Here is a 27,480-nt window from a genome sequence, read left to right on the forward strand (position 1 = left end):
AATGAGGAAAAAGAGGCCCCCGTTGAGGCATTTTCCTGATTCGAAAGGATTCCAAAACTTGCTGAGTGGGAAGCAAAGGCAGAGGTGCACCACAAAACTGGCTATAAGGCAGGCAATGCACAGGGCTATAACCACGGCAGATTTTCGTTGAAAAGATGGCGTCACGAAGATGCGCCGGTATAAGAGGCACAGGGAGATCCTCACGGCTGCTAGGGCGAAAGAGGAAGTGCAAAGTCCGACATATGTGGCCTAGTTGTCCACGAAATAATGAGCAGGGGTTTTCAGGAATAGGCAGACTTCGTATGCATCACCTTAAAGTAACTCTCCATTACTGCAACGTTCTCGGGCGAGGGTTCGAGTGTAACAGCCGCAATGAGCTCATTGGCTGGCCTGCCGCCGCCGCCATCGTGAATACCTATTGCCATCGATTAGACAGTATATAGCCATGTTCAAGAAGGTTCCTACCCCATATATTAGAGGCCGCAGCCGTGACGAAGATTGGGACAGACAAGATCATTGTCCAATCCTCCGAGTGAATGCCAGTCTTCGTGGTGACCTTGCACCACAAGCGCAAGGAGGTGGATGCTAGCATGATAATGCACGTCACAACACTGATTATTAATATGTCCCTCCCGCTCTTCGTAAGTTCCATTATCAAGTTAAGCCTTAAACAGAATGAACAAAACAGACAATCTTGGCATTAACCGCAGCAGATCAAGTGAAGTCTGCAAATGCTACAACCAATATATGTGAGTTATACATGACGATTGAGTGGGAGAGGATATCAGGTTGATATATGCTTCTTCATTCTAGAAACATGCGTCATCCTATTAACCCAGATTACAGTATTACGAGGCCATACCGAAGATCTCCCCCTAATATATATTCTGATTGGCCGCATGAGCGTTCCGGCCCCCATACTTAGGTGTCGTCACCCATCAAAGGTTATGCACGTAAGATCTAGGGAACTTACTTGCGTGTGGATGGGGGATTGTGGCATGATGGTCGATGTCTCTTGTTCTGAAGACGATTGGTCTGTTCGTAATTCCTCCCATATTACCCCTTTACCCACTCGCCGAATGGGATTCATGATTTTGAGGATTGCGACCCATTCTCACATCAGCTATATCGTGACAATCAGCCTCATGAACGGCAAAACATTGCCGTCACACTCTCCCTTCCAAGACTAGATTCTACAGCCTCTTCACCCAAGTCCACAACAAATGATGCGTTGTCTGATACTCAAACCAGCCAGCGTATTACGTGAGCCCGAAATCTGCCGGCATGTAACATGTGCCTGGCCCACCCGTCGGACTAGAACCATCAGGGTGTAGGTTGGCAGGTTACGGCTGCGGAACGGATCCTGGCAACGACGCGGGCCGGCCGATCTGGCAATTGGAGGGATCAACGTTTTGATGCTGGTCTCGGAACCTGAACCTATCACTCATGGTCTCTACAGATGCTTTCAGTCATATAGTCCCAGTCCCTAGCTGTGTATTGCAGGCGCAGGCGCATGATTGGATGGCGTACTTGAACTGAGAGACGCCCATATTCGACGGGCGCTTGCCTTTCCGGGGGAAACTGATGCTGTGATGGCCTCTGATCTTCATCAGTCCGGGATCGGACGCTCATTAAAGGGGCAATCCGCTTCAGACAGACTCAAGCACACTGAATGAGAGGATGCCGTGCCCGACTCAATAGGAGATAACGAACTAACTCGAGCTCGCACATGACGATACGCATTGGTTCCAGATGACTGAGAGGTAGTGGCGGCCTGGCTACTTGACCGAAGGCATGCCGCTGGCACCCCCGGCATGAAAATCGACAAATAATATATGGCCAGATGATCATACCGAGGCGACCTTGTGTGGCGGGCCGCGCTGTCTAGAACCCTGACTATTCCCTCAGCCGCGGCCAGACGCGTTGCGTATTTGCTTTTCTTCGGTGGCCGTTTTGGGGACAGCGGGACGTCCGTTCGGTGATCGAATTGTCAGACATAGCCTATGTGGAATTTCTGAGCGGTTCGTCACCTTGCGCGGACGCACATCACATCTCTTGGTCAGTATACCAGTAGCGTCGATAGTCGCCAGGCTCCTTTGGCTGTGGGTGGTTTTGCTTTTGGAATTCGGATGGCTGTATCGCGTGTTTGTTGTGTTGTGTCAGAGCCATCTGATTGGTAAGTCACCATCGCCACTATTGAAACCCGAATTCATGATGAATATAGCAGGTTTCATTTTAGAAGCAATGACTGCAATTGAAATCGATATAGAATAGAAGATGGTCGAAGTTGAGAGTTGAGCAACCTCGATGTAAATGGATTCAGGGGGGAAGTGCTTGTAACCTTGGGAGTCTGACTCGGCCGGGTAATTGGCAGTAGGAACAGAGATTAGTCATTAATGGCATTGCACATCATTTAGAAAAGTGTGCAGAGTTTTCTAGGGGGTTCGTTTGTTCCGAGGAGAACACGTGCGCAGTAAACTGACATCTGTACGATGCGATACCCCTGTGAGGCAGAGCCAGGGAAGCCTGCAAAACCCGCAAAGTGGGTGTTGCCGGAGCGTCGAACCTTTCCCCTGGTTCGTTTGACAGAATTATGATCTCCAGAAGAGGGCAACATGAGATGAACAAGCCCGGACCATTGCACGCATCGGGACGGAGGGTGGCCAAAGAGGAAGTCCTCAGTCCCCTGTCGCCACCGATTCAGACTCTGCTAGACTGACTGGTTGACGCTAGTGTTTCTTTATCTCCGTCATCCATCATGCTAATAATAAATACTTTTTAGGGACCGACAGGGTCGCACTATACTATGTGACAGGGCAGATCAAGTCGTGATGCTTGGCTCTATTGACACCGAGGTAACGTACCTACATCCTCTTCGCACCACCCCCACGACTCTTTTGAGGGAAGGTCCAGGCACGAACGGACAGGATCGGCCATCGCTAGTCGATCAGTTCATCGTCTTCCAGTGGCGTGGCATGGCCCAGTCACCCGTCATCTCAAGATAATGTTACGGAGGGCTTGCAGACGGGCGGCTAGTGCGCCTGGAAAATGTGTCGTGCGTGCAGATGATTCCTTCAGACATGACCCGGTCTCCAGATCGGGTAAGTGGAGAAAGCACCATGCATTCATGGCTCGCATTGCCACCATTATGTGTGCGTGATATCGAGCTGAGGGCTGGCATTTGGAGAGGGAAGTGATGCGTGGGAGTGGATAGCGTTTGCATGTCGAGCTGAGCTGAGAGAGAGTATGTATGCAGTGCAGAGGTGTGCGTCGGCCCCGCCGTTTCACGCAGTCAGTGTCAACACGGAAGCCTTCCCGGGCAAATACTTGCAAGGCATCCCATGCTTCCAGAAGAATGCGACGGCGTGTCCAGGTTGTCAGGATTTTCGTTACTTTTTTTTCTCTTGTGGCTTTGCGGTCTTGTCCGATCGAGTCTCTACTTTGTGCTGTGTCGGTGGCTATCCTCCATGACTGGAGCTACAGGAACTAAGTGGCCGAGGCGGATCCTGCGGCCACCGTAGGCTTAATTGGAGTCGACGAGAGTCGTCGCATTGGGAATCCAAAGGGAGGCGGCAACTAACATCATCATCATCATGGTGGGGATGGCTTCGGTAAACCGAGGCGTTTCTTTTCCAGCTCAAGGAAGATGACGGGATCCGGATCGATGCATGGCTGGGCTAGGCGAACACCTAAGACCAAACGGGAGGATAAAAACGCGCAAAAGCAGCTCCAAAGGGTGAACCGACGCAAGCCCAGCTCACGTTCTGCGCGTCAGCAGCTCCGAGCAAGCTTGGTTGATAGTGAGTAAGGTTTTCTCAGCACTTACGACTAGGTCGAGATCAATCAACGGCTCAAACGTCGAGAAGGCAACACGTGCGTGCCGTTGCTGCAGAGGCCCAGCGATGCCAAGGGAAAAAGTGGCTTCGAGGCTTCCAACCTTCGGTGCCTTAAGCGGAAGAACGTTCAGGGCCTAGACGCAGGTGCCCGTTAATAATTGCGCCGGCCAGCAGCTCCCCGCCGGGGACGCCAGCTACAGCGCACGCAGGTAGGGGGGCATCACCCAGCAATCTGGATGGGGGGTGGGCGCGGTGGGGTTTAGTGGCCCCATTAGGCTTTGGGGGCAGTTCCCTAGCAGGCTAGCACCCTCCAAGACTCGCTAGGCTACCTAGCCACCCTAGCCCCCAGCGGGTGCGTGCTTGGCCGGGGAGAGTCTGGGAGCCCTACAGACGACTCGATCCACCCACGTGGGATGCAGCCGGCATCTGATAGGCCCTTCCCCAATATCAGCCAAGGGTGTGCCAAGAGCCGCACGTTGCACGGGCGGCCCAATCAGACGTCGACATGGGACGGGATTGCATCTCACCACACCCTCGAGATATCATCCTCGCCTGCCTGTTCGTAAAACTCTATGGCCAGCCCATGGGCAATGAGGCACGACCCTGGCCGGATCCAGAGCCCATCTCCGAGCTGGTGGCGTATTGCGCCGAGAACCATCAAGCAAATCCAAGACAGAGCTTGTCTTTCTCGGCCAAGGCTTGGTTTCCCTTGCTCAATCCCTCGCCCGTCCAGCCGTCTTCCATGTCGCCAAGCCGCTCTCTCGCCAAGCCCTCGGTGACCCAAGCAAGCAAGAGAAGCTTGGAGCTGCTGATGCGATGGATCCCAGTATCCAGTAACGGCGCGACAGGCTGGGCCCCCAGCATGGCCTACGCCCATCAGCCCATGCACGCCCTTGCGGGTGCGGGTAGTGTCTCTCAGAGGCCTGCCCGAAAAGTTCGGCAAAGTTCAAGATATAAACGTGCGACCCTCGCTTCATCCCATACTATCATCTTCTGGACATCCATCACTCGATCTTCATTCTGTGTCTCCAGCTCACAGTTTGAATCAAGCCGTCCTCTACCGGGTTCTCCCTCATAGAGATACAGAGAGATTCGCGATCGGCAGTTGTTCACCCATCCGCCAAGATGTCGGTCCTTCACGAATACGACTACATCTTCGCCATAGGCACTCTGTTTGCCTTCCTGGACGCCTACAACAACGGTGCCAGTATGTGCTTTCCCTTCCCCCCTGGACCCATGTCTCCCATCCTTAATTGCATCCTTTACTGACCTTGGCATTGCTATCTACTAGACGATGTTGCCAACTCGTGGGCCACCAGTGTCTCGTCCCGATCGATTTCGTACCGAATGGCCATGGTGCTCGGTACCATCTTTGAGATCCTGGGAGCCACCACCGTCGGTGCCCGAACCGCCGAGACCATCAAGAACGGCATCATCCCTCCGGATACCTTCAAGGACAATGCCCCTGTCCAGATGATGGCCTTCACCATCGCTCTGGTTGCTGCTTCTTCTTGGGTTATGTGGTGCACCCGTCACTCTGCCCATGTCTCGTCCACCTACTCCCTGATCTCCGCCGTGGCCGGTGTTGGTGTTGCTACTGTCGGTGCCTCCAAGGTCCAGTGGGGCTGGAACAACGGCAAGGGTCTCGGTGCCATTTTCGCCGGTCTCGGTATGGCGCCTGCCATCGCCGGAGGTTTCGGTGCCGCCATCTTCATGATGATCAAGCTGATCGTCCACATGCGCAAGAACCCCGCGCCCTGGGCTGTCTGGACCTCGCCTTTCTTCTTCCTCGTGGCCGGAACCATCTGCACCCTTTCCATTGTCTACAAGGGCTCCCCTAGCCTGGGCTTGACCAAGAAGTCCCCCGAGTTCCTCGCCTCCGTCATTGTGGGCACTGGTGCTGGTGTTTGCCTTGTCGCCCTCGTCTTCTTCGTCCCGTGGCTTTACGCTCGCATTCTGAAGCGCGACTCCAGCGTGCGATGGTACCACATCTTCATGGGTCCTCTCCTACTCAAGCGCCCCGTTGTTGCCGAAGCCGACAGGGCTGTTGTTCCCAGGTACGCTGTTGTTCAGGAAGACGACGAGTCTATGCGCTCCTCCAACTCGATCAAGCAAAACGGAGAGCAGGAGAAGGGCAACGACCACGAGAGGACCATGGTTGTTACTGAGGGTCAGATGCCCAAGACCTACAAGGAGATCCAGGAAGAGGGCGACGCTAAGCTCCGTCAAAAGCTTCTAGAGCACCGCGGCCCGATTGGCTGGGCGATGCGCACTCTCCGCGACAACCCCATGGGCCCCGGTCAGATCTACGAGAAGAAGAACGCCAAGACTGCCCTGAAGCGCCTTCCTGCCCAGATCACCGCCGCCCTACTCTACGGTTTCCACTACGACATCCACGCCGCCCAGACCGGTATCGCTGGTACCCCCGATGGCGTCCGCATGCAGCGTGTCTACGACGCGGCTGAGAAGTACCCCGACGAGGTCGAGCACACCTACTCTTTCATCCAGGTCCTCACTGCCTGCACTGCCTCGTTCGCTCACGGTGCCAACGATATCGGCAACTCGGTCGGCCCCTGGGCTGTCATCTACCACACTTGGTCCACTGGCAAGACTGCCGACAAGACTGCCAGTGTCCCCGTCTGGCAGCTTGCCGTGCTTGCTATCTGGATCTCGATTGGTCTCTGCACCTACGGTTACAACATCATGAAGGGTAAGCTATACATCCTAATCTCCCCCAGAGGGTGCCCCCTCAAATCAAAAAGATTTTCTGCTAACCCGCATTCAATAGTCATGGGTAACAAGATCACCTACCACTCTCCCAGCCGAGGCTGCTCCATGGAGATGGGTGCTGCCATCACGGTCCTCGTCTTCTCGCAGTACTCTCTGCCCGTGTCGACGTCGATGTGCATCACCGGTGCCACCGTCGGTGTTGGTCTTTGCAACGGCACCATCAAGGCTGTCAACTGGCAGCGTGTTGGCCTGCTGCTGCTGTCGTGGATCATGACCATCCCCATTGCCGGCACCTTCGCCGGTTGCCTGATGGGTCTGTTCCTCTACGCTCCTCACTTCTCCTAGACGAATGTTTTTTATGCTCTGCGCCATTTCGCGCCCCGTCATTTAGGGCGAGGTGTCGTTGATCCCTTTTGGCTGTTAATGCTGTATATATACCCCGGTTACGACCATTTTGGATAGACTGTTGCTTGATATAGACTGTCTTAATTTCTTAACATAATGAATATGGAAGCGAACTATATTTTGTTCGAAACGAAAAAAGCGTTTGGCTCCTTCTCCAATGATGGTGACTCCTGAATTAAGCAAACTTGGCGGCCGGGGTGGCAGAGACTGACGGGTGCCTAGACGCGCTAGCCAGAACCTGTCCGCCACACCCAACTGTTGATTACACTTTTCTTTTATTAGTGACTCAATTGGAGATGCGTGTCTGCCCATCTTCTGCTTTGTTTTCGACTTGGGACTTGGGTTGAGTATTGACGTGGCATCCAGACATGTCTAGACTCTGAGGGATGTGCCCAATGTCTCGCACGTCAGAGGTATCTGAACTCGGTCGGAGGAGAGGAGCCAGCAGCGTGGATCTTCGATCGCGTATCGTTGCGCGTCAATCGCATCAATATCTCTACTTGATATACGACGCCACTGAGTGTATGTAGAATTGGCCATGCGCCAATTCGACCTATCAATGGATGATTGCGATTCGTACTTATCGATTGCAGTTGGTGGCTTATCGGTTCCGGAAAGGCTGTGCTGGCGGGCGATGCCATCATCAGACGATGAGATCATGTGGGCCCAGGGCTGTTGTGCAGCGTCCATGCGCCGATTGGAGCCTCCTCTAGGCCCAAAACAGGTTCCCAGGTCCCAGTGAGGGCCCCAAGTCCCAACAGTCCAGCAACCGATCTCCGGAAATGGGCGCTAAAACAAATGTCCTGCCGGTTGACATCACCGCCGCCCTCCCAAAACTTCCCAAATCACACGCAGGCCGCCCACGATTCGCTACACCGCATGATCGGCGGCTTAAGGCCTAGAAGCCTCTTTCCATGCTGCTGTCAGATTCTGATTCTGATACAACCACAGCCGCCGTTTTTCCCGTGGCACCACACAATGGACCCCTTCGCATGTCTGACCGCGGTAATTAATGCAGGACCCTAACATTAATACTAACGCGGTTGGGAGGCAGGTTGGCCGGATCCCCAAGGTAAAACTAATAGACAACTACAGCTTCGCCTCGCTCCTCTTGACCAAGAAACCATCCGCAATATTTCACTAGTTTTGACAGATGCGCCATCTTCCATCCTAAGTTACTAGTTAGTACGACCCAACGCTCACCGTTCTCCGTCTTCTTGGTTATATCCACCCCGCCAAGAAGAAGCTCTCGAGCCAATCCTACGCAAAGCAAGTTTCTGGAGCTTGCGTCAGCTGCACTTTTCGCCATCATCCAGCTACCCCCGTCTGCCCGTCCTCATCTGACCGGCCGATCATGCGCTCGCGACCTGATCCCCGCAGTAACCCATCCTTCTTCGCTCCCAATCCCGACCCGTTGGCCGCTGCAGACGACGAGGGCGCCTTCGAGTACGTCGGACCCGACAGCTTCCCGGATCCACCTCGCAGCACGTTCGAAGACGAGTACGACTCTGCCGACAGCCGCCACCACCGCTCCAGGCGACACAGAAGCTCCCGGCCTCGACACCGGTCCAGACGGGCCTCGTCCCTACCACCACCTCCCGCGTACTCCAGCAGACCCTCTTCGCCTACCATGTCACGGAGAACCGACTCGCCGCCGCCCCGGCGCTCGAAATCGCACCGGCACAGCGCACCCGCCTACGACGATAGCGAGGATGACGTTAAGCCAGGAAAAGAAGACAAATGGGCCAGCGTGAAGACGGCCGGCCGCAGAGGTTTTAGTAAGCTCGGCAGGGTCGCCAGCACATATGCTGCTGCCCAGATGGCCGGCGGGAAGGCAAAGTCCACAGACCGTGAACGCTCACGATCCAGAGACACTTACGACGATAGACGATCGCACCGACGCAGCCGACGATACTCACCATCTCCGTCCCCGTCACCCTCTCCGCCGCGCCGACGGGGCACTGCAAGACATAGCCGCCGCGACCGACCGCCGATCAACGGCCGAAAGAAGTCCTACAGCGTATCCCCGCCCCCACTGAGTCGGGATCCGTACGACCGCGACCGGGGACGTGGACGCGGCGGCGGTCGTGATCGATCTCGCCGTCGGCGGGCCCGCTCCCCGTCGTACTCGGACAGCAGCAGGAGCAGCAGCGTGGACTCTCGATACGCCCGCCGGCGAGGTGGTCACCGACGTGGCCGCTCCGAGGGCGACTACGACGATGATCGAAAACGGCGAGACAGGCGGTCCAGCACGGCCGGGACGTCGCGGCGGCGCGACAAGAGCAGCATGGGCGACAAGTACCGCGAGCACATGCGGGCGCCTAAGCCCGAGATCGCGGACCGGTGGCAGATGGCGGCGCGCGCGGCGCTCGAGGCGGGCGGCGTCACGGCGTTCCGGCTGCGCAAGCAGCCCGGCACGTGGGGCGAGAAGCTGCCCAAGATCGCGACGGCGGCAATGGGCGCGGCCGCCATCGACGCCTTCATCGATAAAGACCCCCGGCGCCAGAAGCATGGTGGCGGGGGCGGGATGAAGGGGATGGCTGAGAGCGTCATTGGTGGGATGATTGCGTCCAAGGTCATGGGGTTCAAGTCGGCTACGACGCACAAGGGCACGCCGCGGTACATCTAACTCCCCCTCTCTCCTTGGTTCTTGCGGTGATTTTTCTTGTTTTCTCTTCTCTTCTCTTTTCGCGGTTTTCTTTCCCTCCCTTCTTCTTCCCCTTTCGGGTCCTGCTCCAAGAACGAAAACGGAAAAGTTCGAGCGGGGGTCTTGGGGTTCTGATTTTACGCTATGATGTTACGAGTCAATGATGTATACACGACTGATGACTGACGATGAACGAAAATATGCAGGTGGCTGCGGAGATAAAAAAGAGGAATGACGCGATGTACATGTTGTTTGCTATCGTCATGTACGGCACGTGCGTGTGGGTGTGCGTGTGTGTTGCCTTTACGAAACGAAGATTTCCTTTCTCTCACGAGCGATGTGTTTCCTCACTGGTGGTGTTTGGGGCTGTGCGAACAAAGCAAGCGAGTATATATGGATGGTATACAGGACATACACTTTAGGATAGATGAGAGAATGGGAATAACGAGGTACTTCTTTGGATGTCGACGAATTCTCTGGTGATACGTGAGGTGTTAGTGAGGGCGGTTCCCGATCCCCACCCCCCTATTCAGGTCTTGTATCTCCCCTAATTACGATATACTGAGCACTTATGGTGTAATTAGTATATGATGTCGAACCCTTTTGCAGCAGTACAAATTCCCAAACTCATGCCATGGGACCGAGTCGCCAGTTCTTTGTGGTTGGGACTCCAGCTGCACGAGGACAAAGGAATGCCGGATGAATATGCAACCCAACTCCAACCACACATCCTATTGGCATGAGCAAACCAACCTGGAGGGCACGTTGTATGGACACCTCTCTTTGCTCCATATCCCACTGAAGAGTGCCTGTTACGGCTATTTAACTTGCTCATTTTCACCAGCGGGCAGTAGGCAGCTGTGCTCAGTACGGACCAATAAGCTACAAATACATTACGCTACCATTTCTATCAATCATACTACCTTACAATGTCGTCAAAGTTTCCATCATCGGGCTCAAGCCAAGAGCTACGGGAAAAATGCTATCAATTATTAACAGCGCCCAGGATCCATCACTTCTTGAATCAAATTCATGGATTTATATCAAAGTACCCAGAGAGCAAACTCGAACGTATCTTTTATGGGTAGTATCCCTTAAGTATGCAGGATAATGATCTGAAAATCCAGCGCGCGCCATATAATCACGCGACCTGGGCAAATACTGCCCCGGATTATGCTGGCCAGCTTGAAAAGCTCTGCATGAGTGGGTGCGATATGCCTTACTTATGGGGCGCTTTCCTCAAAGTCGGAGTGTCCCATCTTCGCAGTCCTGGGATGTATGGCACCATAGCAGACGAAATCCCCCAGATGGAGTTGGAAGAAGACATCGATGTTAGTGGAGGTGAGGACTACATGAACCTATTCGGTGTTTTCATCTATGACATCAATGATAGGCACGATGTTGGAGCGAGGGTACCAAACCTCGTATACTTTCCTTCCGCCACCTGTGATGGCAAGTTCGATTTGTGGGACGCCAAGGACAAAGACGAAATAAAGAACTGGGTGTTATCTTGGGTCGGCCTTCCCCTGGAGAGATTTCGTCAATCGTTCAACGAAAGCTATATTTTGTACTGGAATAAAAGATGGACCCCGCTTGTTCAACGTACTTGATTGGAAACCACCCGTAATCCATGCTATTCAACTGAAGCCCACTGTCCAGGAATGGTCGCCCTTCAATGGCGGTCAAGACAATTTTGAAAGAAATGTTCTCGGTCAAAAGGCCGTAGTAGCTTCGCCGCAGCTCGTCGCTGCGGCCCGATTCAGTCGTGTTTGAAGAAGGGTAATTCGACATTTTACCGGAGTGAGAATATCAAGGTCGACGATAGTTAGACTAGTACTGTGCACTGGTTGCATATGATTATCAAGGAACAGAAGTTACGCCTCGCCAGAAAGAAGCCGTAACCCTCTATTTATATACGAGAAATGTAACACCCAGAGCCGCGGATACATCAGCAAGCGTACCTTCGATTACCTCACTGGCATGCACCTATGTTGGTTTGCATATCAGTGTTTCTTTGTCCCCATCTAACCAACATTGAAATTCCACGGGGCGCCAACTACAAAGAGCACTCGGCGTACGATTGCTTCGTGAAGTGACCACGTACCATTACTGACCACCCTGAAAGGCCGGGTTCAATACGGGAATGTTGAAAATGGGGCTGGTCACGGTTTCCATGAGTATCCCATCCCTGACTATTGAAGGCGAGATATGAGCCTGTTCATGGATGGCGTTGAAGAGTGCTTGTTGGATGATCTCCGTTTGAACTCCGGAAATGCTCATTGTCATATGTGTATCTTGTTCAAATGCAAGTAAACAAGTGAACGTATTCTGGCCAGGGGGACCAACCCTATTTGAGTATATCGACCTGTTACATAACCAGCGTGCATCGCGGGCTTGAGGATCAACGGTACATGAATCAGAGCACATTACTGATACAGTATATGTTTACCAAGAGTTCCGTATATTCAGTGGATCTCACATATTTGTATTGTAGGACAGATGCATGAGAAATCTCAATGTGTCACCTGGCTAACCCAGATACCAAGCTATCCGTATCCGCCAAGCCTGTCTTTCAGCCTGTTATGCTGTTCCCTTTTAGCCAATTCGACGATTTCTTCCGACGTTTCAGTATCCACCCCTGAAATTGGTGGAGTACGAGGGAACGCCGTCCAGGCCTGATGATGAGGGCGCACATTAGAATGTGGCCGTGTCATCGACATTTGAGGGTTCCCTGGCATATCTTGCGTTTCATCGTACCCAAGCCCTTCGAACATCTTCTCTATACTTGGTTTCCGCCTGTACGACTTGCTAGTCCTTTCTTGATGCGGCTTGCTACTTTTCCCTTGGTGAGGTTTTTGACTATGTTTCTCTGTATTTCTAGCGGACTCAAATGGCCAAGCCGAAGTTTTGTAGAGACCGCTCGTGGCAGCGTTATCTTCCGAATAATCATCTTGGGAGGAATACTCTTCGGAACCACTAGTATAAGACTGTTCTTTTGTGACTCTTTGCTGTGGGCCTTCTCCTCTCCTCAAACTAGTTTTGAAGCAGACTTCGAACTTATCCCTTCGCTTTGGGACAGGGCGCCCAGGGCGTCTATCATGTCTTGCTGTATCATCCGAATCGCGACCGGAGCCAACCACGGGCGTCCTCTGTCGGCAATCATCTGCCGCTTGACTTTTATCAGGAGTTTAAGTTTAGTTTATTCATCATTGAAGATGAGGTAGAGAAGTTGGGCAATATTCTGACTTACTTCTTATTTCTTCCCGTGGACCTTGACTTCTCCGTCCTCCTATGGGATCTAGCCGGCGCCCGGTGCCGTTCATCGTCGGTCGGCTTACCTGCATGGTGTGCAGATTTATCACCAATGTAGGTAGGCTCATTGCGACCGTCACGTATCACGACGTCGAACGTTACTCTGTCGCTGTTCTGAGGCGCCCGATAAAGATGGTGTATTAGCAGCTTGTACGCCGAGGAAATCATTTTCACTACAAGCCACTTCCCACGCATCTGGATGTGGACTTGCTTTCCCAAGCCTATATGACGAGATCAAGGCACTGAGAATTCCCTCTGGGTATGATCTGCCATGCTTTTGGGGCCCTTTCCTCCAACTGCACTTTATCTGCAACGAGGGTGATCCTCATCGACACTCAAAATTTGCAGAAGAGTTAGCCACCAAGATTCGGATGAAATACGCAAAAGGAGGCGATGGCGACGAAGACGTAGATTGCATGGATGTATTTGGAATCTATATAACTGTCTTTGCTCCTCAAAATAGCGAGGGGTGCGAGGCACATAGAATACCTTTTGTTATATACTATCAATACCCACAGCAACCCGAAATTTTCGAGGGATGCGAGCCGGGAAACATCGGGACTATTGAGAATTGGATAAATAACTGGGCCAACGCACCTAAGAATGCATTTGCGAAGTTGTCAGATGCCGGAATTGTCTTTGGCATGTACAGCTGGCCAGTTGTCAGATTCAAGGACCTGGTTCCATTTCCCCAGTCCCCTCTTCGCGACTCTGTCTAGCAGTGTTGAAGCGAGAGTCTTAGATAAAAGCCTCACAACCGCTTTAAGAGGTGGAGGTCATGAGCCCTTTCTGCTTTTAAACAGAAAAACAGATGACCAGGAGAGAGGCGTACCAGTGGTTGAATTCAGATGCTAACTGTGGCGTTTGTGTACCTAATTATCCCACAAAAAGGTTGACAATTACGAGAACGGTGTCGATTCGGGGACAGAAGAAAGGACGAATACGGGTGGCAGAAGGATTTTATGGTGGTTAATTCAGGTTTGGGTACAGGGCATCGAATTAAGATAGAGACTGATATCACTAGAATTTTTCCTAGCTAACACTAAGTAAACGGAGAAAGCTACCCAGAATAGAATACTTGTTCCATCTAAGGTGACATATCTCCGTTGATTAACAATAATATCTTTTGAAAGTAGGACATTCTCTTTAAATCCAACTACAATTGATGCAAAGTATAAGTCAACGAAACCGATCAGTTCGAGCCAAGTCCCAGATTCGACCCAACATCCCACGCTACCCAGATTAAAAGACTGAAGACCATCACCAACAACTATCCATCTCGTCATCGAAACCTGGAAATCCCCGAGATCGTCTCCTGTTCACCAATCCCAGGAAATCCACTTGGAAACGTGACAACATGGCAGGAAACAGACCAAGACGACCATCCTTGAGGGACCACTTCCAAACCGTACGAAGCTTCTTGGCACCCAACGCTGCAGAGGAGTACGTCAACGAACTTGTGGCCGATGAAGTGCAGAGGTCTCACGGCGCAACCTGGGTCGCGGGTGGCAGCTCTCGAAACAACGCCAACACCCCTTTCGGCTTTGAGATACCAAGTATCGGTTACGCCCTCGCGTTTCGGCAAGAGCGCAAGACCGTGCCAAAGCCGATATACAAAGCCAGCGGCACAGGTGGGAACACCTGGCTAGGGGCCCCCGCTCTATTGTCCGCGAAAGATGACCCCAGACGACCAGAAACCGTGGCGAAAGTGTTGGACGGAATCCAGAGACCCTGGACGGAGGGCAAACACCCGCAGAAGGTTCTGAGAGAAAGCGGTCCGTTTGATTGTCCGTGTGGCCTCGGCGTACCCGGGCTGTACAAGTGCGAAACATGCGGCAGGCCATATCGCACCTCTGCTACAGAGTGCGAAACATGCGGCAGGCCATATCGCACCTCTGCTACAGAGTGCGAAGATAGCAAGGCACAGAAGCGGGATCCCCGAAAACAAACTCGCAGAAATGGCTGATCCCAAACGACCGGGCCCTTTCGCATAAGCGAATATAGAATATGAGGGAACCGAATCACATGAGAACCCGCGTAGGGGTGGAGGTAAGTGAAGTGCCCTCAAGCGTAAGTACATGTTGCATTTCCTTCTGCTAAAAATCACCAAGGATCAATTGACAGAACGAACCCCCAGGAAGTCGCCACACATCATATAGAGCGAAGAAAGTCACGATCTCGTTTGGATTTCCCAAGTATGATCTCCCCGTCGTAAAGTATTACGATCGAGCTTCCTCGAGGTCGGCTTGGTCCACAAGCCCCTGGATAGCGACACCAACGTATGCTTATCCTCAGGGCAAGTGGCCGTTGTCCTATATATCACGCGGACCTGGTGCAGCACAAGGTCGACTTCGTCGTGGGGCTAGAGTAGCAGCCTACTAGGCTGGGGGTTCATGTTCCGCTATATCGACTTTCACCCCCAATACACGTAGTATGGGACCGGTCAGTGACGGTGGACATTGAAGTCATCTTTGGGGGGGAAAGCTAGCACCGATGCTGCTGAAAACCGAGGACGACGAGATGAGGAAAGAAGAGGATGGTTGTCAAATAGACATGGCTCCTGAGCTGCGGTGATGTGTTTCGTGCAGCGAGGAGCTTTCCACGACTGGAGAAACATGAGCGCGACCGAATATACACGCGTGATCTGTGTGGTATTCGTGCCGAGGCCATCGTGTCTCTCCAATACTGGCGAAAAAGATCAGGGAAGAGTTGGTGAATGGGAGGAACCTGCTCACGCTATGCCGAACTATAGCGCCCACAATAGTATTGTTCTTAAACAACTCAGTTTGACTATGCAATTCGCTCTCAGATGAAATATACTTGCGATCCTGTGGAAACATGGAAGAGTACGACACGTTTCATTGATTCCGGGATGAACTTGCGATAAATGCCGGCTTGCGGACTGATTCCAGTGGGCCCGACGAATAAGCGTGCATGCATACTGCATCTTGATGTCATAACCAGTTGCGCCAATACCCGAGGCGAGCGACGTTACAAAAGAGCGATACCTGTCTGTCAATCAGCTCCTCAATTACCATGATCTTTGGTCGCACTACAACAATACTGTCCATTGCTAGAAGACGACTATACTCCTCCAGCATGGCTCACGTCGACACTTCGTTACCAGAGCGACCGACGGGCGCCGCCGCCAAGCTCGCCGATGCGCATGCTGCGGAGCACCCGCTGAAGCTGTACGGCGGATGGTTCTGCCCGTTCGTGCAGCGCAGCTGGATCGTGCTCGAGGAAAAGAAGGTACCCTACGAGTACCAGGAGATCAACCCCTACAAGAAGGCGCCCGAGTTCCTCGCCCTCAACCCGCGCGGGCTGGTCCCGACCCTGGCCGTGCCCAAGGGCGACGCCCGGAGCAAGTACCAGAAGCCGCTGTACGAGAGCTCCGTCATCTGCGAGTACCTGAACGACGAGTACGGCGACGAGTCGAAGCACGGGCCGGACCTGTTTCCGCCGGGGTCGGCGTACGAGCGGGCGCGGTGCAGGCTGTGGATCGACCACATCTCGGGCAAGATCGTGCCGGGGTTCTACAAGTTCATCCAGCACACGCCCGAGAAGGAGTACAGCCTGGAGGAGGCGCGGTCAAACTTCCTGGGCCACATCAAGACGCTGGTCCGGGAGATGATGGAGAACAGCGAGGAGAGCGGCCCGTGGTTCCTCGGGGAGAGTTTCAGCATGGTGGACGTCATGCTCGCGCCGTGGGCGAAGCGGATGTTCCTGCTCGACCACTACAAGCCGGGCGGGGTCGCCATCCCAGCCGAGGACCAGGGCGGGGAGGACGAGGCGCTATGGGGCCGGTGGAGAAAGTGGTACAATGCCATTGTAGACAGGCAGAGCGTCAAGGACACTTGGAGCGACGACGATTATTACGTCCAAGCTTACAAGAGGTATGCGGAGGATACTACCAACTCGGAAGTTGCGCAGGCAACGCGGAAGGGAGTGGCTTTGCCATAGTGGGATGCAGGATTCATGTATATGCGCGTAGTGAATGAATGGGTGTGGATTTGTACTTCAATAGCCAGCAAGACTTCAAATATTGTAAGCTTACGAGAGTAGCTTGATCGTAATCGCCCCCAAAACCACAGAGTGAGATGAGATTCGTGGGTTTCAGAATAAGCCGCAAATAGGGGAGCTGTATATGCGCTAAGCGGAGATCATCATTGACTTGGAGGGCTGAAGGGTGCACGTTTTGAATTGCCAGCAAACCGTTGGGTTGAGCAAGAACCGCGAATGTGAAAAACGTTGTTAGTGCAATTGGTTTTGGGTGCCTAAATGGGGACCCTTCAATTGATTTAATGGTCAAGCACCGTAGCGGAGACTGCTGACTTACTCCTGACTGACCGACCGACCCAAGATCAATTGGAAAAAAAAATTGACGTTATCGGAGAACCCGCAGTGTCTCGCAGATTCGTCCGGCAATTGATCTTCGGTAACGAGCAGACGAGCTCGCAGCGTTACCTCCCAGGCCCCCGGCTTCCCGGTCTTATTTTTTGCCATCCGTCGCCAGAAAAGCTCCGAGCGCGGTGAGCAGATTTCCTTAGGTACCGTTACATATTAAGAAGACTGCTGCTGCTGCACCGCAACCAGCCGAAGCCGATCTCGACCGACCCAGGTCCCAGGATTGATAAATCAACGATCCGCGTTTGTTGTCAGCCTTTCTGTAGCAGCGAAGAGCAACGCCGCATCCTTGCTTGGCCTCTACCTCACATATCCAGAATGGCGCAACCTTCGTTTGACGAGAGGACGCAGTCCTTTCTCAATTGGTTTACTGGATTGCCCGGCGCTACGTTCCACCCCAACATCCAAATACAGGATCTACGACAGAGTGGTCAGGGCCGAGGAATCGGTAGGTGTTCATGAGATTTCGATTGCTTTTTGTTGCGCCACAGCGTACGCAAAGGGGGCGAAATAAAAAAATTGTCGTCGAGATAAGACAGGGCTGATATAGTTAGCACAGTCGCGACTTCGGACATACCGGAGGATACCGAGCTCTTCAAAATCCCGAGAGCCGCCATCATCAACACCTTGACGTCGGACCTGACCAAAAGGATCCCGCAGGTGTTTGAGGACTCTACCGAGGGACTGGAGGATGTCAACAATGAGGCCGACGAGGAGGGCGACACCAGTGGTGCGCCGGACTCCTGGGTGTCGCTCATTCTGGTCATGATCTACGAGTTCCTGCAGGGCGACCAGTCAAAGTGGAAGCCCTATTTCGACATCATGCCCGAGAGCTTCGACACGCTCATGTTCTGGCCGCGGACTGAGCTTGGTGGCTTGCAGGCTAGCGCCATTTCGGCCAAGATTGGCAAGGATGAGGCCGACAACATGTTCCGCGCAAAGGTCCTGCCCGTCGTCGAGGAGCATGCACACATCTTTTACCCCAAAGGATCGAAACGGATGAACGAAGAGGAAATGCTAAACCTGGCTCACCGCATGGGAAGCACTGTTATGTATGAAAGCTCCTCTCCAATGAGACCAAACCTGGTTTGGAGTACTGACACTTATGCGACAGGGCTTATGCATTCGATCTCGAAACTGATGATGAAGAACCCGAGGAAGAGGGCGATGAGTGGGTTGAAGACAAGGAAGGAAAGCTCCTCATGGGAAGTAAGTGTAGACAATACCTGGGCGCACTTGCGCATCGTAGTCTCTGAGCAGCAGCTAACGTCCTTCACCAGTGGTGCCCATGGCCGATATCCTCAATGCAGATGCTGTTTTCAACGTAAGGAGATACAGGCTATGGTCCAACTTGCCTTGCGAACGTTGATCGCTAACTCTTGCAAATAGGCTCACGTGAACCACGAGGATGACTTCCTGACTGTCACGTCGCTCAAGCCCATAAGTGCCGGCGAACAAGTACTCAACTACTATGGTCCGTTGTCCAACAGCGAGCTGCTGAGGCGGTACGGCTACGTTACTTCCAACCACGCACGATACGACGTGGTCGAGTTGTCGTGGAACATGGTGCTGTCGGTACTCCAGAACCATCTCCGACTTGACCAAACAAAATGGGGCCAAGCGGTAAGTTGCTGTCACTAGGGGGCTGGTAAATGTATGAAACGCTAATGAATATCTGCAGATCAACCAGCTCGACGAGGAAGAGACCGAGGACACCTTTGTGATAGATCGCGATCTCGACGAGCCCGATTCCAGGGGCGACGTGCACGGCGAAGTGAAGCTGAAGCAGCTGCCGGCAGACCTTGAGGAGCAGGTCGCCACATTCCTCAAGGCAGTCCGCAAGGTCTCACCCGAGTCGATCCCGGACAAGCGCAAGCGCGACGAGATCTCGGTCGCCGTGATCCACCAGGCACTCCAGCTCCGGCTCAGCGAGTACCCGACCTCGGAGGCCGAGGACCAGGCCCTGCTTCAGGATCCCAACTTCACAGACCGCCAGAAGATGGCCATCGTGGTCCGCCTGGGTGAGAAGAAGCTATTGGGCGAGGCCATCCAGGTGGCGGCAGAGAAGATTAACACGATGACACGAAACGGCGATGATGCGTCTTCCGAACCTTCGGCCAAGAGGCACAAGTCCTCCCGGTAGACGAACGGATGCCACGAGTCAGTGGAACGCCTCGTGGCGTGCAGATAAGGTCCAGAGCGTGGTGCAAAGAAGTGATGTGGTGTTGGAGGTACAAGAGATATGCTACCAGCCTTTTTCTCTATCTCCCTTCCCGCCAAATACCTTCTGGCGACTATGCTTGGGCCCAATTATTCGGGTGTTGCAGGCGTTCACGATTCCAGTCACTTGCCGCAACCTCACCAAAAAGGCAATCGATGCGCGTGGAATGTGGCACTTCTTTACGGTGTTGGGGATGTTTGCCAAAACTGAGTTGGAAAAAGACCGGCGTGGTCCATGTAGGCTTCAACGCAAAATCATGGGTGTTGGGTTTGGAGTTGCTTTAGAGGGCTGGGAACAGGACAAGGGGGTCGGCGACTTACGGCACTTCTCATGTCGCTGGCGGTGTCCGTACATATTGTTCAATTGCCGTGAAAATAGGAACTATTAGCTATACTTGTTTTCCTTTATCTATTTAGAGTACATCAGAATACTACATAAAATACGACATACAGCATGCGAGCCCCAGTCTCCATTCGCCGCGGTCCGATTGCCAGATATCTCGTGATGGTTTGGAACTGGGTCTTGGGTCTGCTTTCCCCCTCCTCCTCCCCCACAAACACAGGTTGGGAGAGGCAAACCCCGCGCATATGTTGACTTCGCGTCGTACGATAGATGGTATGGCTTAATGCAGTGAATTGAATCAATTGACTTCTTTTGCGCAGCCCGCCCGCTGATACTTATTTATTAGCCTTTAAGCACTGAGACACCATTGAACTCACTTTTCTCTTGCGCGACGAAGGCACGCGGCGCGCGCAATAGAATTGAAAAAGCAACGACTGTCTCAACAACCGACACGACATTTTGTCTTGAACAAGTGCATCTGTCACCGACTTACAGGTCCCCTCTTCAGGAGGAGAGCGTCGACCTGCGACGACTCTTGCCACTTAAACTGATAAAGACCATTTCCCACCTATTATCGAATTTCTGGTTTGATTCAAACCGTTGCAAAGAAAAGTGGTGAAGAAGGCATCCCCGCACGCTGGGCGCCGGCATACTACGCTACGTTTGCATCCGACAATCCAAGCACTCAGCCGGTCTACATCATGGGAGCCTGAGGGAGCTCAAGCGACAAGATCCATCTCTCAGCCGAGCCATCGAGATTCCCAAGCCGATCGAGTTGAGGAAACGGCTTTACCGGGCGGGATACAGCACGTCAGCCGTCCACGGGAGTCTAGACCCACAGCTCCGTGGCGTGCGCAGCTTTCTTTACGGCAATGGATCATCCCTGGGATATAGTGACAGCCGTTTGCTTTTGCGCTCTGGGCGTTATCGTGATAGTCAGCGTGTAAGGGTCCTTTTCTCGTTTTATTGGTTTTCTCGCACCCGCTTGTGGCTTGCGCTCGCTCACCACACACGTCATCTGGGTAAAGACAACGGCTTGTTAACGAAGAGAGCAATGCTGCAGTTGGTTCAGGGCGAAGCTAGCCACACAACTTGAACGCCTACTCCCAACAGAGAAGAGGAGAAGCGGCCCAGTTGTTGTGCCCAAGTCGCTGCAGCAAGCCATCGCGCGACTCGCGGAGGTTACCGAAAACAAGGGGCACCGGAGCGAAGGCAGGGAATCATGTGAGAATTTATGGTTCGTACAGATTCCACCCCATCTCCACAGAAACAGGGAGAAGTCCACACGGTTGACACCACGCACTCACTTACTTGCCACCTGCAGTCCAATATGCCTGGCTTCACTCTACGGCCTTCCGCCCAGCGAAGCAGCATCATCGGAATCCGATGCAGAAGGAGGACGAGCAGAAGTAAGTGGAGACTTGGAAGCCGGGACTCTGAAGAAGAAGGAGGAGCAGCCGGCCGTGAAGGAAGCGTCAGCAAGTGTCGACGTGGCAGAGGTGGCGGAGGCGGCGAAGAAAACGATGATGGACAAGCTGCAAAAACCCAAAGGGACGAGCTGGCGCCCGCAGCCCATCGATGACGAAATTCTGAAAATGCGGCGATGTCCACATATGTTCCACGCCCGGTGCTTGGCGACCTGGTTTCTCATGAAGCGCTACGACTGCCCGGTTTGCAGAGCTGCGTATTACCAGACCAGCAACGAGAGCGAGGAGTCGCTGTCGGGAAGGGAGAGCATCCGGCCAGCTTCCTTGGGCATACCCGTTCTGCCGTTCTGGTAAGAGTAAGGATAGATAACCGGGGGTTATGCCTGGTTTCATTAGCACGGAGTCAGTCAGCAGCTTTCAATGAGATTATCATGATCGATTGGATGCCGAAGTTTTGAGCGTGGGTACGGTGTGAAATAACGAGACTTTGCTTCTGTCGTACTTGACACGTGTCGACGGGCTTGGACGTAGATTCATGACTGGAGTGGCAGGGTGGCAGACGAGGTTGCGATCGCGGCAAGCGATCAATGGCGGTTAGCTTCTACAAGCAATACATGACCCGTCAGACCGGAAGATCTACGGCATATGTAGGTAGTCCACTGTTCAGTCCACCTCTTCTCAGCCTTGTCAGATATTTGTCAGGTTGCCCCCCGTTGCCGGCATTATGTGCCACGCTGCCATTGGGTACAAGTAGGAGCTCCATCCGCATGCAGGAGAAGATAAGCGAGCCATTGTCGAATCGGCTGAGCAGATGGAAGTCGGAGAGCCGTCCGACGTTTTGACAGGCCGTCCGATGGACAGTAATGTATGACGCTGTCAAGCGGACATGGTCAGAAACGTCGCGAGTAGCGTAGCCGGTAGAGGGACTAGGTACTGGAGGGACAGCCAGCTAGGACAGATCCCTCTCAACGATGTGACGCGCCGTGGGCCGTGGGCCGTGGCAGAAAGGATGGTACTGTGCATGCAACTGTGGTGCGGCGTGCAGGCGTGCCCAGAAGCGTGCCCCCAGTTCTGCCCAGCATGCGGCAGCCATGCCCTGTTGGGTAAGGTCGTGGCGATCCGGCTTTTTCCCCCTTAGGACACCGCCCGGCAATATCCCGCCCTAAATCGCGATCCATCGTCCATGACTGAACGATCTAAATATTTGCGGTTGAGCCGTCCGCCCTATGACCTCATCTGTCCGGGCAAACAAACGGACCAAACGTCCTAACCTCCAGATCTTCGCCATCACAATGGATGACCGTTTGGCCATCAATTGTTCGATCCCAGGCCTATTCGCGGATTAAAGCTACATGTATGTATTGGCAATGGACTGCGAAAAAGGCCAGGACAATTCCATTCCCGAGCGCAGGGAACAGCGGAGCATTATACCCGTACTTTATTCTCGGTGGTTAACTGCATGGATGACGTCCCCTTTCGTCACTACTCTATTCTTTTCCGAGACTGCTCTCGGGCGCGGCGCGTATTGACTCTGACTTCCCGTAAACCCGCAGGAGGTTCTGCTCCAGCATCACTGCCTCCTCCCCAATCCCATCTCTCGTCACCCTGCCATGCCATACCTACATAGTTCTGGCCCATGACTTCCGCACCTTCACACTGCAGCCTTCAGTCAACCACATCCTCGTGACCACTTTATTGAATACCCTGCGCTTCTTTGTCTGCGCCCCACTGATTCCAGTTGCATGCGGCCTCTCATTCGACGACTCGTCGGTCCTCGTCAGCCACTGTTGCGAGATACGTCGAGAGCTTCCGCTCCGTTTGGTCCGGCCTGTGCCCAATATATATCCCCTGCCGGCTTAGGTGGTGCCGCACCCACTACCACGATGGTATCCAAACGCAAGAAGTCCGAAATGGCGTTGCTACAACAAGATGTATTGCCCAACCAGCATATGGATTCCGCGCCCCGACCCGACTTTGCGCCGCGTAGGTCGGCCAGAGCCAAGAATGCGGCGGCCGCCCAGCACGAAATATCCAAGACGGACCACGAGCAGGATGGTTCCAAGAACAACGGCCAGATGCGCCGGCGCCGCGAAGATGTTGAGGAGGCCATGCATGACTTGCAAGACATGGAGGCCCAGTTGCGAGGTGTCGTCAAGCGGCAGAAGCTGGCAGTCAAGTCGAGCTCGGTCATGAGCAACCCAGTCGATATGGGAAAGGCCGTGTTCACGCCAAAGGCTATCAAAGGTGGTTCGGAAACCCTTCAATCCGCCGAACATTGGGACACACATGCAAAGAAGCCGACCACGAAGCCTCCCACCAAACGCAAGACAGCCAAGACCCCTTCCATCAAAGAAGAAGCTGTTGGTGCAGAAGAGGCGTCAGGCATGACGCAGGAAGACCCGGAGGAGCCTGCCGAGCCGGAGGCCGAAGACATCAACGAAATCAAGCTAGAAGGTGCGAGACCGCCACCAGTCAACAGTGATTATCTCCCACTACCCTGGAAAGGAAGACTAGGCTATGTACATATTCTTCTTTCCGCCAGCACGGCTGTTCATCAAGAATTAGCATTACGACGATACTGACCCGAACATTAGGCTTGCCTTAACACGTATCTCCGCCAAACCGTCCCACCCGTGTTCAGCTCTCGGACCTGCAGAATCGCCTCCATTATCGAACACCGACATCCTCTCGCAGATCCCTCGCTTCCAGAGCATGCTACCAAGAATCGACCAGACAAGGATCAGCCCGCCGATGTCGCCAGAGGTCAAAAGTTTGTCGAAGATCTGGGCCTGGCCAATGCCCGAGACGTTATCAAGATGTTACGCTGGAACGACAAGTACGGTATCAAGTTCATGCGCCTAAGCTCTGAGATGTTCCCCTTCGCCAGCCATGAGGAATATGGCTACAAGCTGGCCCCCTTCGCGTCAGAAGTCCTCGCTGCGGTCGGCCAAGTTGCCGGAGAGCTCGGGCACCGTTTAACAACTCACCCTGGACAAGTAAGAAGACCAATTTTGTCAAGATAGCTGTGGTCGTGGCTAACTGACAGTTATAGTTTACACAACTTGGATCTCCCCGTACTGAGGTCGTCAGAAACGCTGTCAGGGACTTGGAATATCACAATGAATTGCTCTCTTTGCTCCGTCTCCCAGAACAACAAAACAAGGATGCGGTCATGATTTTACATATGGGTGGTATGTTTGGCGACAAGGAGGCGACGTTGGATCGGTTCCGAGCCAACTACGCGAAGCTGTCGCCTGAAATCAAGGCCAGACTTGTCCTGGAGAATGACGATGTTTGCTATTCTGTCCACGAGCTGCTTCCTATTTGCGAGGAGCTCAACATCCCTATGGTCCTCGACTTCCACCACCACAATATCATCTTCGACAAGGAACAGCTTCGAGAAGGGACCAAAGACATCATGGAACTGTTTCCCCGGATCAAGGCCACGTGGGACCGGAAGGGCATCACTCAGAAGATGCACTATAGCGAGCCGTGCTCGGAAGCGATCACGGGGCGTCAGCGTCGGAAACATCGACCGCGCGTCCTGACCCTGCCCCCTTGCGCGAACGATATGGACCTCATGATCGAAGCCAAGGATAAGGAACAGGCAGTGTTCGAGCTCATGCGTACCTACCGGCTTCCTGGGTGGGACAGTTTTCATGACGTAGTTCCCTACGAGAGAGATGACGACAACCGTCCGGTGCCCAAGCCCAAGACTCCCAAGAAGAAGCGCAAGGGCAAGAAGGCTGCCGAGGAGGAGGAAGACGAGGACGTGGACACGGTGGATGGAGAAGAGGAGCCGATGCGGAGAGTCATACCCGAGGAGGAAGTCGGTATGGGCGGACCGGAGAACCGGGTCTTCTGGCCCATGGGGATGGAGGAGTGGCTGCGGCCGAAGAAGCGCGAGGTGAAGAAGAAAACACCGCCGAAGAAGGATGCGGAGCAAGATGATGACTAGGCGAATCCCTTGCAGTCTGAGCCATCCACGGCGAACACCATGCATCTGTCAAATACCCACAGTTCTTAGGTGGCATGGTTGGAGAGAAATTTAGTCTTTAGGCTCTAACGTGTAGATATATGTAATTAGTTGACGATATGTATGATATTATGCACCCGCGATCAGAAAAAAGAGCAGTTCTATTCGCACCATGTCGCGAGTCAAACATTGCGGCGGACTTTTGGATACTCAACCAATAGACCCCCAATGTTGCGATTCCGGGGTAGATTCTTCGGTGTTGTCTTCAATCGATATGCTTTATCACCAAGCCGAAATGTCTCGATCTAGATACGGTACCTTGCAGCGGTTTCGTATCTACCCGCTGATTGGCAAAGCTTCCGTGTTGCTTGTCGAGGGAGGAACAGGCTTCCCCGGATTTCCCAACGAACGTGGTCCCGGTTCCCCCAGAACTCGGCGCGCACACGAACCATCAGCCAAGGATATCGAAGTCCAACCATGCACAGACAAATGATTGGCCCCTTGGCCTAGTCTTCAGGTTTCTACATGAGGTTGCAATACGTGTAGGCATCGTTGGATGTGCAGTTACCTCAATTGGCAGATGGATGGAATGAATGGCGGAGGGCTAGTCAACGTTACTCGTACGTGCGTATGCGACACAGCTGGCTTTGTGGGGTAATATGCAGGTGGACAAAGTGGGCAGTCAAACACGTTGTTGGGCTCGGATGGAGACATGTCACATGTGCAAGAAGTGTATGCAGGCGGGGGAGGGGGAAGGGAGCAGCAAGATTAGATTCGTCCTGGATCGCAATTCGCTGCATGATGGAAGAATGATGGGAGGGCAAGAGGGGAGACGAGAGAGACCCTGAAAGCGAACCAGTCAAATGCAGCGCGTAGACGCAGGACCGCATTGTCCTATCGCATTTGCAGCGCAGCACAGCACAGCACGATGCTGTCTGTCTGTCGTGGAGCTCCATGATGGGACCGGCCTGAGGTAGACAGGTCTCCGGTCCGCGCGCCAGAAGACAGGAAGGGAATCTGTTCAAAAAATTTGCACTGCCAGAACTGCAGCACGACACGGTGGAGAACGTTGATTGATAACAAAAGGTGCGGAATGGAGATGGGCAGGGAATGTAATATGGCGTCAAATCGTACGTTTCGCTCGCGACGATAATGCCGAGTTGATAGAAAGGTCCAGATCCCACGCTTGGTGTGGCACTAATCTAGACGGGTATGAGATTGGGAGCTCCCACTCCTTCCACATGTGAAATGAGGTCACTGGTGTTTCGACGTTGAGAGGGGGTGGGTGGTAAGCCCCATGAAGAGAATGAGGAATTAAAAGAAAGAAGCCGCAGATACCGAATCGCGCAGACGGCTCCAGGCCAGGTGCTTAAGGATACGCTGATCTTAAGGCAATAGAAAACGGACGCGGCTGGCTGCTAAATGACGATGGCGGGCGACGATGATGTCAATCCCTACCGAGTCCGATATTTTGGGCAGAAGGCGATTGCCAGCTGGAAAAATGCGGGATGATGTTCGTCTGGGATAATTCAGCCAACTGGGGTATTCTAATGTTGATAGCGCGTGCCAGCGACGACCGTCGCATTATTGCTTAGGTAAGGCATGTCTTTGACTACGCAGGCGACTGACATCTGCTATATCGGGTTTGCGACAATGACATCGATATGTTGCTGCATACTGCAATTTTCGAATGGTTACGGGAACGAATCCTGTGATGGCCCCCAGAAATACCTGGTCGCTGTTGGTGGGGGAGGATCAGCAGCAGCAACAGGAGGAGGGCAGCCACTTTCCAGCTTCCCCAACGTCGAATGTCAGCCAGCCAGGTGCTCGTGGCCATTTGACTGAACCCCCTTCGAGACTGCCCATTATCACGTTCCATTTGTCCATCGTGTCATGCTGGGGAGGGCAGAGGGAGGTAGCAGGTACGCGCCTGAAGTCGACGATCATGACTGATAAGGCCCATCGACACATGCCGTTCATTTCTGGCCCAGCTGGCTGCCCGATGAACTGATATGATGATGACTGCAAGCGCTCTTTGTAGCACTTGCATGTACTTGGCTGCTAGCGACCTAGTGCTGAAATGCAGGTATCACAACATCCCACCACCTCTACCAGAGTAATGGTCAGTCACAGCCTATAAAGCGGTCTCAATAAGACGCATATCCACTAGTGAAATG

General features: G+C 53.3%; 9 protein-coding genes across 9 annotated transcripts; all 9 read left to right on the forward strand.

The window, feature by feature from the left end:
* Nucleotides 1-4,341: 4,341 nt before the first annotated feature.
* Nucleotides 4,342-4,914, forward strand: PG997_013458 (uncharacterized protein; the record flags this gene model as incomplete). The annotated part of the gene is made up of 1 exon (XM_066817772.1): nt 4,342-4,914. One exon carries the CDS (start codon nt 4,342-4,344, stop codon nt 4,912-4,914), a length of 573 nt encoding a protein of 190 aa, XP_066663464.1.
* Nucleotides 4,915-4,961: 47 nt separating this feature from the next.
* PG997_013459 (uncharacterized protein) lies at nt 4,962-6,911 on the forward strand (the record flags this gene model as incomplete). The annotated part of the gene is made up of 3 exons (XM_066817773.1): nt 4,962-5,043; nt 5,128-6,546; nt 6,625-6,911. The coding sequence occupies 3 exons, from the start codon at nt 4,962-4,964 to the stop codon at nt 6,909-6,911; spliced, it is 1,788 nt and encodes a 595-aa protein (XP_066663465.1).
* A 1,414-nt stretch (nt 6,912-8,325) lies between these two features.
* Nucleotides 8,326-9,600, forward strand: PG997_013460 (uncharacterized protein; the record flags this gene model as incomplete). The annotated part of the gene is made up of 1 exon (XM_066817774.1): nt 8,326-9,600. One exon carries the CDS (start codon nt 8,326-8,328, stop codon nt 9,598-9,600), a length of 1,275 nt encoding a protein of 424 aa, XP_066663466.1.
* Nucleotides 9,601-10,718: 1,118 nt separating this feature from the next.
* On the forward strand, nt 10,719-11,391 carry PG997_013461 (uncharacterized protein; the record flags this gene model as incomplete). The annotated part of the gene is made up of 2 exons (XM_066817775.1): nt 10,719-11,132; nt 11,266-11,391. The coding sequence occupies 2 exons, from the start codon at nt 10,719-10,721 to the stop codon at nt 11,389-11,391; spliced, it is 540 nt and encodes a 179-aa protein (XP_066663467.1).
* Nucleotides 11,392-14,287: 2,896 nt separating this feature from the next.
* Nucleotides 14,288-14,896, forward strand: PG997_013462 (uncharacterized protein; the record flags this gene model as incomplete). The annotated part of the gene is made up of 1 exon (XM_066817776.1): nt 14,288-14,896. One exon carries the CDS (start codon nt 14,288-14,290, stop codon nt 14,894-14,896), a length of 609 nt encoding a protein of 202 aa, XP_066663468.1.
* Nucleotides 14,897-16,029: 1,133 nt separating this feature from the next.
* On the forward strand, nt 16,030-16,893 carry PG997_013463 (uncharacterized protein; the record flags this gene model as incomplete). The annotated part of the gene is made up of 1 exon (XM_066817777.1): nt 16,030-16,893. One exon carries the CDS (start codon nt 16,030-16,032, stop codon nt 16,891-16,893), a length of 864 nt encoding a protein of 287 aa, XP_066663469.1.
* A 762-nt stretch (nt 16,894-17,655) lies between these two features.
* On the forward strand, nt 17,656-19,480 carry PG997_013464 (uncharacterized protein; the record flags this gene model as incomplete). Its single annotated transcript, XM_066817778.1, has 6 exons — nt 17,656-17,785; nt 17,897-18,389; nt 18,452-18,546; nt 18,618-18,661; nt 18,727-18,960; nt 19,019-19,480. 6 exons carry the CDS (start codon nt 17,656-17,658, stop codon nt 19,478-19,480), a joined length of 1,458 nt encoding a protein of 485 aa, XP_066663470.1.
* A 1,750-nt stretch (nt 19,481-21,230) lies between these two features.
* On the forward strand, nt 21,231-21,482 carry PG997_013465 (uncharacterized protein; the record flags this gene model as incomplete). The annotated part of the gene is made up of 1 exon (XM_066817779.1): nt 21,231-21,482. One exon carries the CDS (start codon nt 21,231-21,233, stop codon nt 21,480-21,482), a length of 252 nt encoding a protein of 83 aa, XP_066663471.1.
* A 1,728-nt stretch (nt 21,483-23,210) lies between these two features.
* On the forward strand, nt 23,211-25,285 carry PG997_013466 (UV-endonuclease UvdE; the record flags this gene model as incomplete). The annotated part of the gene is made up of 3 exons (XM_066817780.1): nt 23,211-23,846; nt 23,922-24,323; nt 24,380-25,285. 3 exons carry the CDS (start codon nt 23,211-23,213, stop codon nt 25,283-25,285), a joined length of 1,944 nt encoding a protein of 647 aa, XP_066663472.1.
* Nucleotides 25,286-27,480: the final 2,195 nt, after the last annotated feature.

The sequence above is a fragment of the Apiospora hydei genome, assembly GCF_038363865.1.
Source record: "Apiospora hydei strain CBS 114990 chromosome Unknown utg000009l_segment0_segment0, whole genome shotgun sequence".
Taxonomy (NCBI): domain Eukaryota; kingdom Fungi; phylum Ascomycota; class Sordariomycetes; order Amphisphaeriales; family Apiosporaceae; genus Apiospora; species Apiospora hydei.